This window comes from Motacilla alba, chromosome 1 (assembly GCF_015832195.1).
Source record: "Motacilla alba alba isolate MOTALB_02 chromosome 1, Motacilla_alba_V1.0_pri, whole genome shotgun sequence".
Classification (NCBI taxonomy): domain Eukaryota; kingdom Metazoa; phylum Chordata; class Aves; order Passeriformes; family Motacillidae; genus Motacilla; species Motacilla alba.
The window spans coordinates 71,508,161-71,522,930 of NC_052016.1; the positions used below are offsets into that span (position 1 = coordinate 71,508,161).

The 14,770-nt window shown below is 35.1% G+C and overlaps 1 protein-coding gene across 11 annotated transcripts in view; it reads right to left on the minus strand.

Moving 5' to 3' along the window:
* PCDH9 (protocadherin 9) overlaps positions 1 to 14,770 on the minus strand; it is a 674,946-nt gene that overhangs the window by 483,421 nt on the left and 176,755 nt on the right. For 2 of the 11 annotated variants that reach the window (XM_038148088.1, XM_038148073.1), the window contains one exon: positions 12,329 to 13,868. The exons of the other annotated variants lie outside the window; for them this stretch is intronic. In XM_038148088.1, the coding sequence (XP_038004016.1) occupies positions 13,848 to 13,868 (21 nt within the window). In that variant the 3' untranslated portion in view covers positions 12,329 to 13,847. Of the gene's footprint in view, positions 1 to 12,328; positions 13,869 to 14,770 lie in introns of those variants that run through there. 11 annotated transcript variants of the gene reach the window in all.

The window sequence follows — 14,770 nt, forward strand, 5'->3', positions numbered from 1 at the left end:
CTTTCTCCTTTCTTCTCTCCTACTTCAGAAGCCTGTTTTTTACATCTTCTGTCTTAGTAAAATAAAAATTTAAAAAAAAATTGCTACCTGATTCTCTCGTCTAGTTATAGTAATCCCGTTTTCCTACTATGTTTCCTATCTCTCCCTCCTCAGCCCCCGGCTTTTTGTCTGAAGTCACTACAGACTTCACTAGTAACCTATCACTGTCCATCACCTGCTGTGAATCACAAAATCACTTCAGAAACTGCTTATGGACCTTATAGCTGGCAGGAAGCAGTAACAGCTTTCTGCATCTCCTTGCCCCAGAATAAGACCCAACATAGTCTACACCCTGCTGGTGAGCTGCTATGCAGTTAAGTGCAATTTGCATTCACTGATCAGTGCCCATTGCTTCTCAGGGATGACTGTTCACCATTGGGAAAAATGGTCACTGCCAGCCACTGAAATGGTGTGCAGAAATGGGTCAGCAATGGCTCCTATCACAAGATAAGTCGTCACAGACTGCCCAGAGAGGTGATAGATATCTCATCCCCAGAAATATTCAAGGTCAGCATGGACAGGACTCTGAGCAACCTGTTCTAGTTGAAGATGTCCCTGCTCATTGCAGGGTGTTAGACTGGATGACCTTTAAAGGTTCCTTCCAACCCAATCTACTGTATGATTCTATTACTGTGAATCCAAATTTGAAAATGGCAAACATTGCAATAACAGCAGGTCATACTGATGGGTTCTAGCATGGCAAATCCAGCCTGCAGCACCTGGACAGATTACAGTAGTGAAATAACTACTTTTTTCAGGATAGACATCAACATCGATAGTAATTATTAATCAGATACTTCCCAGACTGGAAACTGGCTATTACCAGTTAATGATAGGTAGTACCTGTTCTAAGCACATGTAGTCCTCACTAATCAAGGCTAAATAATTAATTCTTGCAGCAATGGAGGTTTACTAGCTTTTCTCCTCTTTTTATCATCTCGTGATACCCTCATTATCAAGTTTTTCTCTTATATTTTGCTACAATATCCTCCCACCCTCTCTCTGGAGTTTAGTAGTATGACATATTATTGCAGGTTCATTTTCCTTCTACTTACAATAGCCAACACAACTGATTTTCCCAAGCCCTTCTCTTCTTTTCTCCGCCTTCATATGGGTACACAAACTGTGCTCCCTCTGGAAGCTGTTCTGAGAAAAACTGGAGGAGCATCCATAGCTAACTACTGCTCAGGCAATGTTTACTTGCTCCATCACTGTCTGCAAGCTTGAGAGGTGGTAGTCTTGGTTTATGTCAAGAATGAGGAAAGTTAAGGAAATATCTTGATGTGTTACATGCAGTATTGGTTGCCTGAGGTTGGTTTAAATTTGTAGTCTTACCCAAGGTTGTATTCTCTAGAACCTAGATAACAAGAGATGTGGTTGTTGCGCAGAGTTTTCCCTTCTCCTCCACTTGTTTTCAAGGTTATATCAAATTTTTTTTGATAATGTCCTGTCAAACCAGAATTCCTTTTAAAAAGAACTGGTAAGAAAAGATCTTAAGGCAGATCCCAAAGCTATAGAAAAATGAACGCCCCAATTTCTTACTGTTGTGAATCTCACACGCTATTTTCTTATCCGGTATTTTTAATTCATACTTTTTACTGAGGTCATCAACTTGGTTTGTATTTTACAAATTTACAAAATGGGTAATGAAGTGAATGGATGTTCAGTAAGATAATTTCAGAGCCAGGAATGAATAGCAGTGCTTTGAATCTCTTTGCAGTGTACAATAATAAAGAGCTGTGGAAGTGGCTGTGAAAGGACAGAATCACCCCAATTCAAGTGCTTATACAGAAAAGTTTGAAGAAAAGTGAAAATCAGGCTCTGGGTGAGACATAATGCAAGAAGATAAACTAAATGTACCTTCCTCCTTTATTAACTTTCTTAATGAGGTTACCTCTGAAAACCATGAACTCTAATGAGATCAAGAACCATCTATTTTAAATGCCAAGCAAACCCCTGCTAAGCAATACACTCTTTCTTTGTAGGACTAATGCTCTCAAATCTCATAGTAATTGGCAAGGCTTTCCTATCTGAACTTTTTCTTTACTTTGTATTTTGAGTATGTGATAAAGCCCAATGAAAAGTTTTGCCTTTACAAGCAGAGGTATGTGGTGCTTTATTTTTTTTTTATTGATAAACAGCATTGCACTAACATATGTAGAAAGATGAAGATACACTTTCTTTTTATTATTCCCATTACTGCCTTCCCCTACACATCGGCACCGTCTTTGGAGACATCATTTGCAACATAATATTGATTTAATGTGCCACTTCATATGCATTCCATGTCCTCAGATTAAAGATTTAAATTAATATGACAAGTGAAACACTAAGAAATTCAACAAATCATCAGATAGAATAATCTACACAGGTTATATTTTATAGAAGAAAAAATCCACAATCAAACATGCAAACAAACAAGAAAACCACTGCAGCAGCCACAGCCTAGGCCAGATTTAATTTGCTTGATTGATCTTGAGATCTTTGAGCTCAAATTCATTATTCTCCTATTAACTATTATCATTGTTGGAATTTATAAGGGACCTGTAAACCTATTAAACTGGTCTTAAATGTTGCAATCCATTTATTGAACAGGCTAGCAATGAAAAATTAATTATTAAATAACCACCACAGAAAAACATCAGTGGCCTTGTCACCTCAGAGCTAGATTGATAGAACATTACCTTCTGGAGAGGTGGGGCCCTGCAACGCTCAAATATAAACCTTGGAAGGATAATGCTGAGTATGTCACTGCAGAAGTCACATTTATAATTTAATGTTTTATTAAATGTTAGATAGAATAAATTTATCCGGGCCTCGTGGACTCTGTCTTAATAAATGAATTGGCACTCCTTCAGATGTAAAAAATGATCACAGCTTCTCAAGGGCATCGAAAACCCTGAAGCATAAGACACTAGTAAATACAAAAAGCAAAGGCAGCATGGACAGTGATATATTTGCAAGCACTGCGGGTGAGCCAACACTTTCAAACTGCTGAGGCTAACAAAACAAGGGCAGTGAACTCCCAAAATGGTAAAAGCACCTGCAGTAAGAAGCTGTTCTTGAGTGCTGTTGCACAAACATGTCCACTACTGGAAAAAAGTGGAGAGGGTGTGGGTTTATCACCCTCCTGCTACTATATTTCAAGATATGTTTGTACATTTAAAATTTCATGAGCAGTATTAATAATTTATTTTTCTCCTGTCCTTTACTTTTCTAAGACTAGTCTTTGAAAACAACAGGCATGGAGAAGATATATTCTCTCCCTCCTGTACAGTTATCTACAGAATGTTCTCTTGTGTTTCCCTGTAGAACTGCTGTCATTAGTAATATTTAATCTAGATAGGAAAGATGGTTACAAGTTCTTAAGTCAAAACCAATATGCCCCTGTCCTGGCACATCTCTCCAGAGACAAGATTTCAGCAAGCGGCTCCATTTCGAAAACATTTGGCTTACATAAGTCAGGACAGCTCAACACTAACACTGAAAGGCTTTCACAGCAGAGTTGAGCTGCACTATGTATTTCCACAGACACTAAACAAAGTGACTGCAAATGGCTGTTAAAGTGGCCAGAAAACTGCCCTTCCTCACATTGTCAAACAAAAGAAAAACACATGATGTGCTTTTTTTCCAGAATCCTAAAATGTTGGTGTTCAATAGCTATCCATCTCACACGGCCACATGTTCCAATGTTAGCCAGCACATGTTCCAATAATCAATGTGCAAAACTACAGAAAACAGTGAGTTGTGCTAAAATTGTCTTCTCCTGCACTCTCTGCTGTTTGAATTCCTGCAGCTGGCATCCTCTTGCTGAATACACAAGAGCATTTGAATAAGAAGGTAAAAAGGAAGAGGAAGAAAAACTTCCTTGGAGTCTGGCATTCTTCCAGAAAGCCAGGAAGAAAATTCTCAGCAAGCAAACACTATAAAAGAAAGTGAATGACAAAACAAAACACACAATTGGGATGATAAGTTCTGAATAATGAAACAAAACACATAATTATGTTGATAAGTTCTAAATATATGATATTCTTGGTCTGACTACATGACACTTGCACCTCACTTATGAGTCCTACAACTGATGTGAGAGGAAATTAGAAGGACTTTATTCATCAAAAAGTGAAACGCGAGTTCACATAAACATATGGTTTCATGGAAACACAAGCACTGAGATGAACTTACTGCCAGTAAAAAATGACAAAAAAACCAAAGCTGAGCTATGCTATATCTAATCCCATCTTTCTTTAAGTGATCCAAGAAAATATATTACAGCCTCAGACAAGCAGTCACAGTTTATAACAACAGAAAGTACATGTTTATAGGAAAATTTAATCTTTTTATTCAAAATGTGAAGGAAAAAAATATGAAACAAAAATGGGTTTTCTTTCATTCCATGATGATAATAACTTAGACAGTGATGTCTCCTGAAGTGTACAACACTAGATCCAAGAACAAAAACGAGTTTTGGAAATATTATGCTATGTATTGATATGAAGAATACATTAGGTTAAAGAAATAAATGAGATAATTAATATCCTGAATTTTATTTTGTATATGTTTTGGCTGAGATAGAGTTAATTGTCTTCACAGTAGACTGTATGGTGCTATGTTCTGGATTTCTGTTGATAACACCCACACGTCTTACATATTTCTAAGCAGTCCTTGCACAGACTCAAGACCTCTGCTTCTCATGCCCACCCACCCCACCAATGAGGCTGGAGGTACAGAAAAAGTTGGGAGGTGACACAGTGGGACAGCTGATCCCAAATTGACTGAAGGGATCTTCCATACAACATGATGTCATGCTCAGCAAATAAAGCTGGGGGTAGAAGGAGGAAAGGGGGACATTCAGAGTGATGGAATTTGTTTTTCCAAGTCCCATGTGACACATGATGGAGCCCTGCTTGCCTGGAGATGGCCAAACACCTGCCCACTCACAGGGCATGGTAAACAAATTCCTTGCTTTGTTTTGTAAATGTTTGTTTTTTTTAAAAATATGTTTAAAATGTTTCAGTTTGTAAATGTTTTTTTGTAAATGTTTTAATGAAACTGAATTTATCCCAATCTATGAGTTTTTTCACTTTAACACTCCTAATTCACTTCCCCCATCCCACTGTGGGGGTGTGATCAAGTGACTGTGTGGGGCCGACCTGCCAGCTGGGGTTAAATCACAACCAGCTCTTAATTATTCTGGTGACAGGCAAACCACTTTTTTTTTTTTTTTTTCTTTCATTACAATACAACAACCACTTTTGTTTCGTAAATGGTTTTCTTCTTTTTTTTTCAAATCACCTTTAGTGGCAGGAAGGAAGACAGGTTCAGATTTAAAAGGAGATTTGACACAGTTTCAGCTACTAAGTGAAGCCTATTGCTTTAGCCATTTTTGAGGTATATGCTGCTTTGTAATTCAGACATACAAAAAATGTTAGCACTTTTAAGCAAAAGTGTGTACATAAGCAAGCAAAATAAATATGTTTAGTGTGGATGTCGTAAGAGAGCAGAAAATCAAGAACAGCATAAGTAGCTCAGAATGTTCCAGTGGAATCTAACTTAATGCTCTCAGAACATGACTCCATGTGCTGCTTGGTCCATGTCCTATTTCCTGTCTAGGTTTATCAGGACCAACAAGAGGAATATAGGAAGTGTCCCCTTCTGTTGCCAAAATACAAAACTTGCATCATGTTGGGAATGTGCTCCATGATATTTGCAGGGTTGACATGACCCATGCTAAAGATATATTCAGTGTCTGGCTCCTGCTCCACAGTAAAGAGAAATTTGATAGTGGTCAAATGAAAGGGCTTATCTCTTTATTCAAGAACAAATAAAGTCATGTCTGATTGCAGTAGTTGTTACCCAAGGATTCATTCTTAATCCAATATATCTGTACAATGTATTGAAATGACCCAAGAATGTATGGAAAGTTAGACAAGGGAAGAACTATAAAATGATAGGCACAATAAGAAGCAAATCTTATTTATTTTCTAATTCTTTAACATTCAGGATTTTTTCTAGAACTGTAAATACCTCAATACTTAGTAGTTATAAAGCTAACGGCTAAATATATGACACTGCAACAGTTCAATTTCTCTCTATTAAGAGACAAAATTTATGAGCCTATCTAAAGAAAACTATAGCTATTAGGAATCGATTACAAACTGAGATTTTCTGAGCTAATCAAAAACTGACATGTTCTTGTTCAATAGGATAAATGGCCATATAAATTAATTTCAGTATTTTCAGGCAGAAGGCAACATGCCTAAATACTTCTCTTGAATGTTAGCAAATAAAAGAATGAAAGCTGAAATTAGTATTTCACTGCCAATAAACAGGGATATAGCTGAAGCCTTCTATACAGTAAGATCAGAGTTATATTAATTGGCATTGGATGCTAAATTGCATCCACAATATAATATATAGGGTAATTTATATATAATGTCTTTAACAGATCGCCCAGGTCAAATCTAGCCCCAAATCTAAAATACCATACAATTTAGGAAATCCACATACGATCAAAAAATATTCCTCTAGACTAATATAGTGTACTTTTGTAGAAAGAGCCACTAGAAATAGATTGATATCAGACCATCTGTACTGTTAGTTACTACTACTGGAAACCCTGAGTCTACAGCTGGTGACTCATGTATTAGCTTTACCAAAACTAAGCATATGAACTTTCAAAACTGCATCAACAGAGTCAATTTACAATGAGTCAGCAAACTGCAAGTCCATCAAAGAGAGCAGCAAGGGAAATAACAGCCTTAACCGATTTTAACAGAAGAATTTGCTTCCCATTTCTTTGCAAACAATGATACTTATTTTTTTTATTGTGCACTTACATCAATATGCCCAAAATGACAGTTTCTAATGGAAAATTTCTCAGAGGTACCTAGATCTTGACAAATGATTACATGTCAAATGTTTTTATCCTACACAAGGATAAAAAACAAGGTAATAGATGGATAAGTAGATAGGTAAAAGGATAGGTGCAAAGCATTAGTATGTGTGTGCATATAAATGTCCATGCATGACAAAAAAGTTTTGTAGCAATCCCATTAAATGCCAAAAAGTCTTCTAAGTAGATGGTAAATACCAATTAAAAAAAACCCAAAAAAAACCCCAACAAAACACTTTAAGACACATAGAATGTTGTCCTTTTAGTAACCTTTGATTTTGAGGATGAAAAATTGAGATTTGTCATCCATTTGTACAGTGACTAATGAGCTAATAAATTTACAGACAGATGAATGTAGAATTCTTGATTTCTCTTTAAAGAGGTAGCTAAAGCCTAAATGAATTATTTAATAAAATAGGGAATACAATAAAACACAATAAAACCCATAAATACTGTGAAAGAACTACATTTTCAAGAACTCTACCCAACCCTTATAAATGCAAATGAGACTGTTTTACTGCAGTACCATTACTCACGAGTATAAATACTTTCTCTTGTAGTAAAGGCAAAGTTTTTAAAAAACAAAGTAATTTCTAAAAGTTGTGTATTATAAATCTTTCCACACATGGAAATTGTAAGGGATTATAGATTGTAGTCCATGTTATAAGAAAGAATTATTATCCTTCATGACTTTGAGCAGGTAATTTCATTCTTTCTTCTCCCCTTTCCCTTCTTATTCTTCACCTATGAATCCTATTTTTCTTGTAAGCTCTTTAAAGAAGGAATTATTTATACCTGTAGTTTAATCCTCCAGTATTGACCGGGGACTGCAGAAACAATTGCAATGCAGATACAACAAATGGATGTACAGGTAGTCACAGCTGAAAGTGTCATACCTACACTATTGTTACAGTTACCTATGAAGATATTTCTTGGTTTGGAGCACGTACTTTCAAGAAAACTGACCTTCCTTTTGTCAAAAGCTCCTAATGATTTCTAATAGTTTCTAGAGTTCACTACAGACTTACTTCATTTATTGTCCTTATCACTTCAATCCTCCCTTTCTGTCTTCACTTGCCTGTTTTCTGTCCCTCTACAACATATTGTTAATGTAGGAGGTATTCACATGTCTAACTTTAGTCAACTAATTTAGGGCTCTGAATCACCCTCTTTGAGTGCCTACATCTCATAGAATATGACTATATATGGAATAGACATTTTTAAACTCAGGTGTTCTAATATGTATTTTTTTCAAACACCCAAAGTAGCTTGGCCTAGATGGTGTAAATATTCCACTATATAAAGCAGTTCCTGTCAACAGTAAGAAAATTTATTAAGTGACTGGGTTACAGGCATTTTTGCACTAGCTTGGCATCTCACTTTCCTCTTTTCTCACCTAGATTTAATGCAATAATCACACTATCTGTAGCAAAGCATAAAAGAAAAAAAATTAAATTAGATTAAATGCAAACAGTATCCACTCATGGAATTTGCTAAAATATCCATAGAGTTTAAAAAGCAAGTGCCTGCTCAATAAATTGCTGCATTCAGCCAAGGAGGCTGCAGCTGTGAGTAAGACAGTACATCAGTCCCACGCCTAACCACATCTTGACCTTTCTTTTGAGACTGTCAACAAAGGTGCCAATTAGAGCAATGATTTAGAGCAACACATTTTGCATTCTGCTAAACACAACTGTTACCAAGGGGACAAAGATCATGCATTTTGTTTAATACTGGATGCCTGATTGGCTCAATGCAGATCTTCCACTGACAAACACTTTGGTAAGCCTCAAGATGGGAAGTAGGTAAGTGTACCACCCACACACTTTTCTTTTGATCTCCTGGGACACAGAAAAGCTTATGCTGTAAATATCTGAAGGATTTCCTGACATATTGTTGATTTTGTTTAGTTTATCATCTCTCACACACAAACTCAGTCATCTAAGAAATTACTAAATTCTTTTTGTATCAGAATAATGTTAAACTATCTGTTTCCATACGTCACAACTAATATATGGCCATAAATTATGCATCCTAATTCAACATAATGAGAGCTGCGCTCCAGGCATTCAAACTTAGCTTCTGAAAGCCTCCCCTTCAACCAAGCCATAATAAAAGGCTTAAGCAAAATATGAATCAACTATCAAACTATTTATTTAAAGAATGGTAAATGAGATAAGGTGATGAGAGACAGAAAAAGAAGAAAATATTTTTCTGTCTCAGTTGCAAAATGAATGCATGCAATTTTGATAAAACTTAGAGAGGCAAGATGAAAACAATGTATAGTTGAATACAAACTGTCCATAGCACAAAAAAAGAAGTGAGTTATGTACCAAGAGTAGGGAAATTACTCTGATACAGTCTGAAACAGAAGATTAAATTTTATTGTGGAGTTTCATTAGAAGGATGCATGTTGATGATCTCATAAACAACATAGTATAAAGACCACAAATCTATTTTGAGTGTACAAGAAAATCTTTAGCTGACACAGGCATTCAAAGAATTACTTTGAAAGAAGTCAGGCATTTCTATATGCAGTTCAGTAAAATTTAAAAACCCTATATATGTAACAATTACTATTAATTCATATATATCTAAAGTTCAATTAAAATAAGTGGAACTAGTTTTACTCAATACACCATTGTTTGTCCATCCCAATCAGATCTGCTTCCCTCACAGCAATTTCTATGAACTGATCATCCAAAGAGAAGCACAGGACATGGAAGAACACAAGACATGTCCAAGTAGGGTTTCAGTACAAGAAGTATTTCAAACTGAATCTGTATGAAGGCAGACTGACTGACATTCATGATAGGCCTACTTGACTGACATTCATGATAGGCCTACTTACTTGGATCTACCAAATCCTGGGAGGTGGGAAGAGCTTATATAACATACACTACATTAAAGCTCATATTTCTCAGTAAATGTTATGAAAAAACCTTCAAACATTGGGCTAAAATTTACCAGGCAGTTCAGAGATGTTTGCATGCAAACTAGCTACTGCAACATTAAAATTCTTTTACAGTTAGGCACAGGATTAACAAGTTTCTTTACCAGTTGTCTCTTTTTTAAAATATGTACTATGTCTTTTGGGGGATGGGGGTGGTGGTTTGGGTTATTTTTGGTCTTATGGTGAGAAAAAGTGTATTGTGTAACAGCAAACTATCATGTAACTACGATCAACACTTCTGTTTGTACTTTAAATCCTTAATTGCCTGCCTAAAACTAGCCCGGGGAAAAAAAAAAATCAGTACCTTGAAAATACACATAGTTTTGAAGCTGTATAAAGAAGCTAATTGAACGGATATATTTTTTAAATGTTAAAGAAAATGACAGCATAAACTTTATTGCTTTTCTTTTTGGTGATTTTCTTCTCCTCTTGCCTCCTGCAGTTCTAACTTACTATTGCACGAAAAGAACTATGTTATACCTGTTTAATGGAATATGAATTGGAAACTAGAAGTTAAAGGCCAATCTGATTTTGCTGTTCAGAATCAATAAAATCTGAAATTTAACAAAAAACAGATGAACTAAAAACAAGTCAATGAGTGAAGCTATCACAGGTACCATTTCTTTTTAATGACAAGGTAATTAACTTCTATTAAGTTGTCTACAAAAGAATTGCCTTTAAAAATACTATTCATTCAGTAGAATTGGGCTTTTGCAGAACTATGGAGATAAATACAACACAGAAATCTTCAGACTAGAGAACATTTTGAATTTTATTTCTGTTTTTTGATATGGTTTTACAATAAGTGGTCAGTAAGAGCTTGAGAATATAACACTAAAGTTTGCAATACTCTATTTAATGTGGATAGGAAGAAAAGATGAAGTATTTCCACTGATTCAGTCTTAGGCTCCATACCAATTGGTAAAATTCAAAGGAGGCACTCTGAGAGTTATGTTTTCAAAAGATAAACAGTCAAGTTCTGTGAATGGACAGCAATCACATACCTGATGTTTACAGATTGGTAATGATACACTAATATACTTAAAAGAATACTTAATGTGGAAGGAAATTATCTGGACATCTTGTGCATAGGTAAGATCCAAGTATTTTGTGAAATCTTTCTAAGTATAAAGATAGAAGTTTATTTTATTAAGATTCAGCTAGAAGAGCATTTTCTTGTCTAACAGATAAATGACATGGTACCTTGTATGTTACCTATCAAATACTTGATTTGATAGATTCTCCATTTCTCAAAGTCACATTGGTATGGAAAACAAATATTTGAAGTTAATGTAATATTTTAATGTATCTGTCCATCTAGCTTTAGTGTTTTCAGCTGTTTTCTTCTGGGAACCATATACAATTCTGCTCTGAGAGATTTGACTGGAAGGTTTAAGGATCACAGTTTGTCTTACATAGAAAAGCATAGTTAAAAATGTCAGGAAAAAGTCAATGTCTTTGAAAAATAGAGTGCCATCATAAAACAAACAAACAAACAAAAAACCAACAAACTAGCAAATGTTTTGAGAGTGTTCATATAAAATAGCTTTTCAACAGTATTTTTGTCATATTTGGATGAAATCCAAATTCTACTTTGATAAAAACAGAATTCCTGTTGTTTTTTACTGTTATGATTTTTAACTTTAAGTAATATTGTAAGAACTAAATAGAAAAATGGCATATATTTATGTCTCTGTGATTGTATATATGCGGAAAATTCCCAGTAAGGACAGCACAAAATTGTCCTGTAATCAAGTTCTTGATCAAGTATAGGACAGTTGAGTGTCTCACACGTATACTTCTATGGCTGTAGACTTCAGGTGAAAAAAAAAAAAAAAAAGGAAAAAAAACCACCCTAAATTCAGAAAGTTTACCTTTTCTGCCTCATAATTCTATTAGTTTACTTAGCCTAAAGGAAAAAAAAATCATAATTACATTTTGGTTTATATGAAATTGAAATGCAGAGGTACCAAAAATACCACCCAATCCTGTTCCCAGTACTCACATAAACTCCTGTGATTCAAACTTGATGTTTTTCTTGTCACAGATTTCAGGATGCAACTGGACTTTCCAAATAAACAAGTATTTTAGCCAATATCATCCTTAACAGTTTATTCCCACTGTGATATTTCACTTACTATCTTGTACATTAAAGTAATAACTATTGATACCACTCCCCAGAAAGAAGTCATTACCTCGGACTAACAGCATGGAAGGATGGAAAGTATTAAAACATTCTATTTGAAAAATGCAGTGTCTCTTATGGCTTCTGATATCCCACTACACTGAGGAACATAGGAGGATGCACAGCCTTTTAAGGAAAGTAGAGAAACAAGAAGCCTGTCTGAAAATGGTAAAATCTAAATATATTCAAATCAATTCTTATATAGGTTCTAGAGAAAAAAGAAAAAGTCCTGAAAAGAAGTACAGATTGTTCCCTGAAATGTTATAGCAATACAGGTTTATTTCAGACAGCATTTAAATATTTATTTATTGATATATTTTATCATTATGAGTTTACACAAAAAAATAGTGGGATACAGGCTTTGCTTAGTGAGTAACAGCTTCCTAGAGGCGCTGAAAAGTATTCTGTGACATTCTCCCAAATGAAAAAGCACCATTGAAAAGGCATATATTTATCTCTTAATACTACTTGAATGTACACACATTTCAAGAGATACATTACTCCACAGAAATTGTAAAGCACAGATATTTTCAGCGTGAAGCCAGCATGAGGCACAGTATTGTCACTGTTTTCCATATGCATTGTTTCCACAAAACTCTGCCGCCAATCATTTAATGCTATTTTCTTAGGTTTGGTGGGAAAACGGTAAGAATTGATGGAACTTTTTATTAGCTGGCTGCTTATTTTGCAAATCTATTGTGAAAAGCATTCAGCTTTGAATTGTTGCAGTGAGCTCATATTTTTGGTATAAATTTTTTCCTCTAACTTAACTAAACAACACACAGTATAGCTTCTGTTCTTATATTTGATGCAGAAGTACCATTAATATAATATTATGTTCACTAATATGTGCAACTGTACAGTTTCTGATCTATTTCTATCACTTTCTTTTGCTGCACAAGCCCTGTGGTATTTTAGAGCCTTCCAAAATTTAGTGAGAGCACTGAGTTTTCTTCCTATTCTTCCTTCAAATGCGAAACTCTACAGTTTCAATTGTGCTATATTATACTGGTAATTTTTGTGTTGCTATTAACACAAAATATTGAATTTTGTTGAATTAACAAAAAGGTCACAGTGGCACGTTTTAGTGTTACTCTCTTATAATTCTGCATCCTATATTTTACTGAATCAAAGTAGCTTTCTAAAGGAAAAAAGGATATAAGTAGTATAAATACTCTTATACACAGAGATATATATATGTGTGTGTGTATATATATATATATATATATATATATAGATAGATAGATAGATAGATATGTATGTATAATTTGTCCATAGATAGCCATAGATCATATTTCATGTTCTTTCTTCTCAGCTTATCAGGCACCAGCACTAGTTATTGAGGACTTAATAGCATTTTCATAGGCTTGTTCACAAATTAAATACTTGATACCTGTTGTCACCTTTTAACTGGTGCTAACCTCTGCTCCCCCCAAAATAGTTTGAATCAGGGTCGAATGGACTACGGTATGGAAAATACAGGATTTATGTCAGATAAAACTATGGTAATATCTTAAGATGTTCTAACTTTCCTTATAGTTCCTTTACCAAACAGGTAGGGTCTGAGTTGCAGGTGTCTGATCACATTTCCCACCAATGTGTTCAGGGTCTCTGTTAGTGTCCATTCTGAGTTCAAGGCAGTGGCATGCATCTGTGCAAGGTGTCCCAGGCAGTCTGAGGAACCTTCTCTGTGCAAGCAATCTTCTTGGTGAAGAAAGGTGGTGAGGTCTGTTGCATACTGTAGGCAGTCAGGGTTGGTGAAGCACACATAGACTCTCTCAGGGAGAGGATGGAGAACACTTGAGAGAAAGAGAGAGAGATACCAGGAAATAAGCAGGCCTAGGGGAGGTCAGGACGTATAAAGCCTCAAAATAAGTTTGCTCTTCCCCTTTCCAACAAGGACTTTAGATATTTCAAATCCTAAAATATCTTGGTTCATATCAGATTGTGAAAGAAAGTCTTGAAAATCAACAGCTGTCTAGACTATGCCACTAGTTTGGTTTTTCCTTGTTTTCACACAAAGTCTGAGGTGTAAGAAGTAGACTCATATACTCCTGCCTCTTTGGACTGATGATACTCCTGGTTTCTAGGATTATCACCAAGACAATTCTAAGAACTGTTGTGTTAAAAGCTTGCTCCCATATTGATTTTGAATGTGTCTGCCCAACATGATAAATTAATTACTTTTCCATTCTCTGTCCTTAATTTCCATACTTGTGGTTTCAAACAGGATAGTTGTCTCTCAAATACTTAGCTTTAATTATGAAGGCAACTTGGCCCTTAACTTTGTTAGTGTAATTAAATAAATGTGGTGAGAACAATGTTTCTCTCAAGAGACTCAGTCTCCATCTCAGTCAGAGACTAAGTAATTTTGGGATACGATGCAAAATGAAGCAAAACTTTTCTCAAAGATTTAAAAAGAAAAAAAAGCATACATACTGTTAATTTTCACTATAGCAAAACCTCAACAGCAGGGTGCTTCAAGGCACCATACAAGGACCAAGTGTTCAAAATGTATTAAGTAATGTTAAAAAAAAAATTAAACAGTGATTTGGCAAAATTTACAAGTAACAAAGAAATCATATTAACCAAGTCTAAATAAGACAGGAAATCTGAGAGAAAATCTGAGGGAAATGGGTGGCCATCTTAAAAGATGTAACCATAATTTATTTAAATGCAAAATAAGGCCTATGGAAAAACA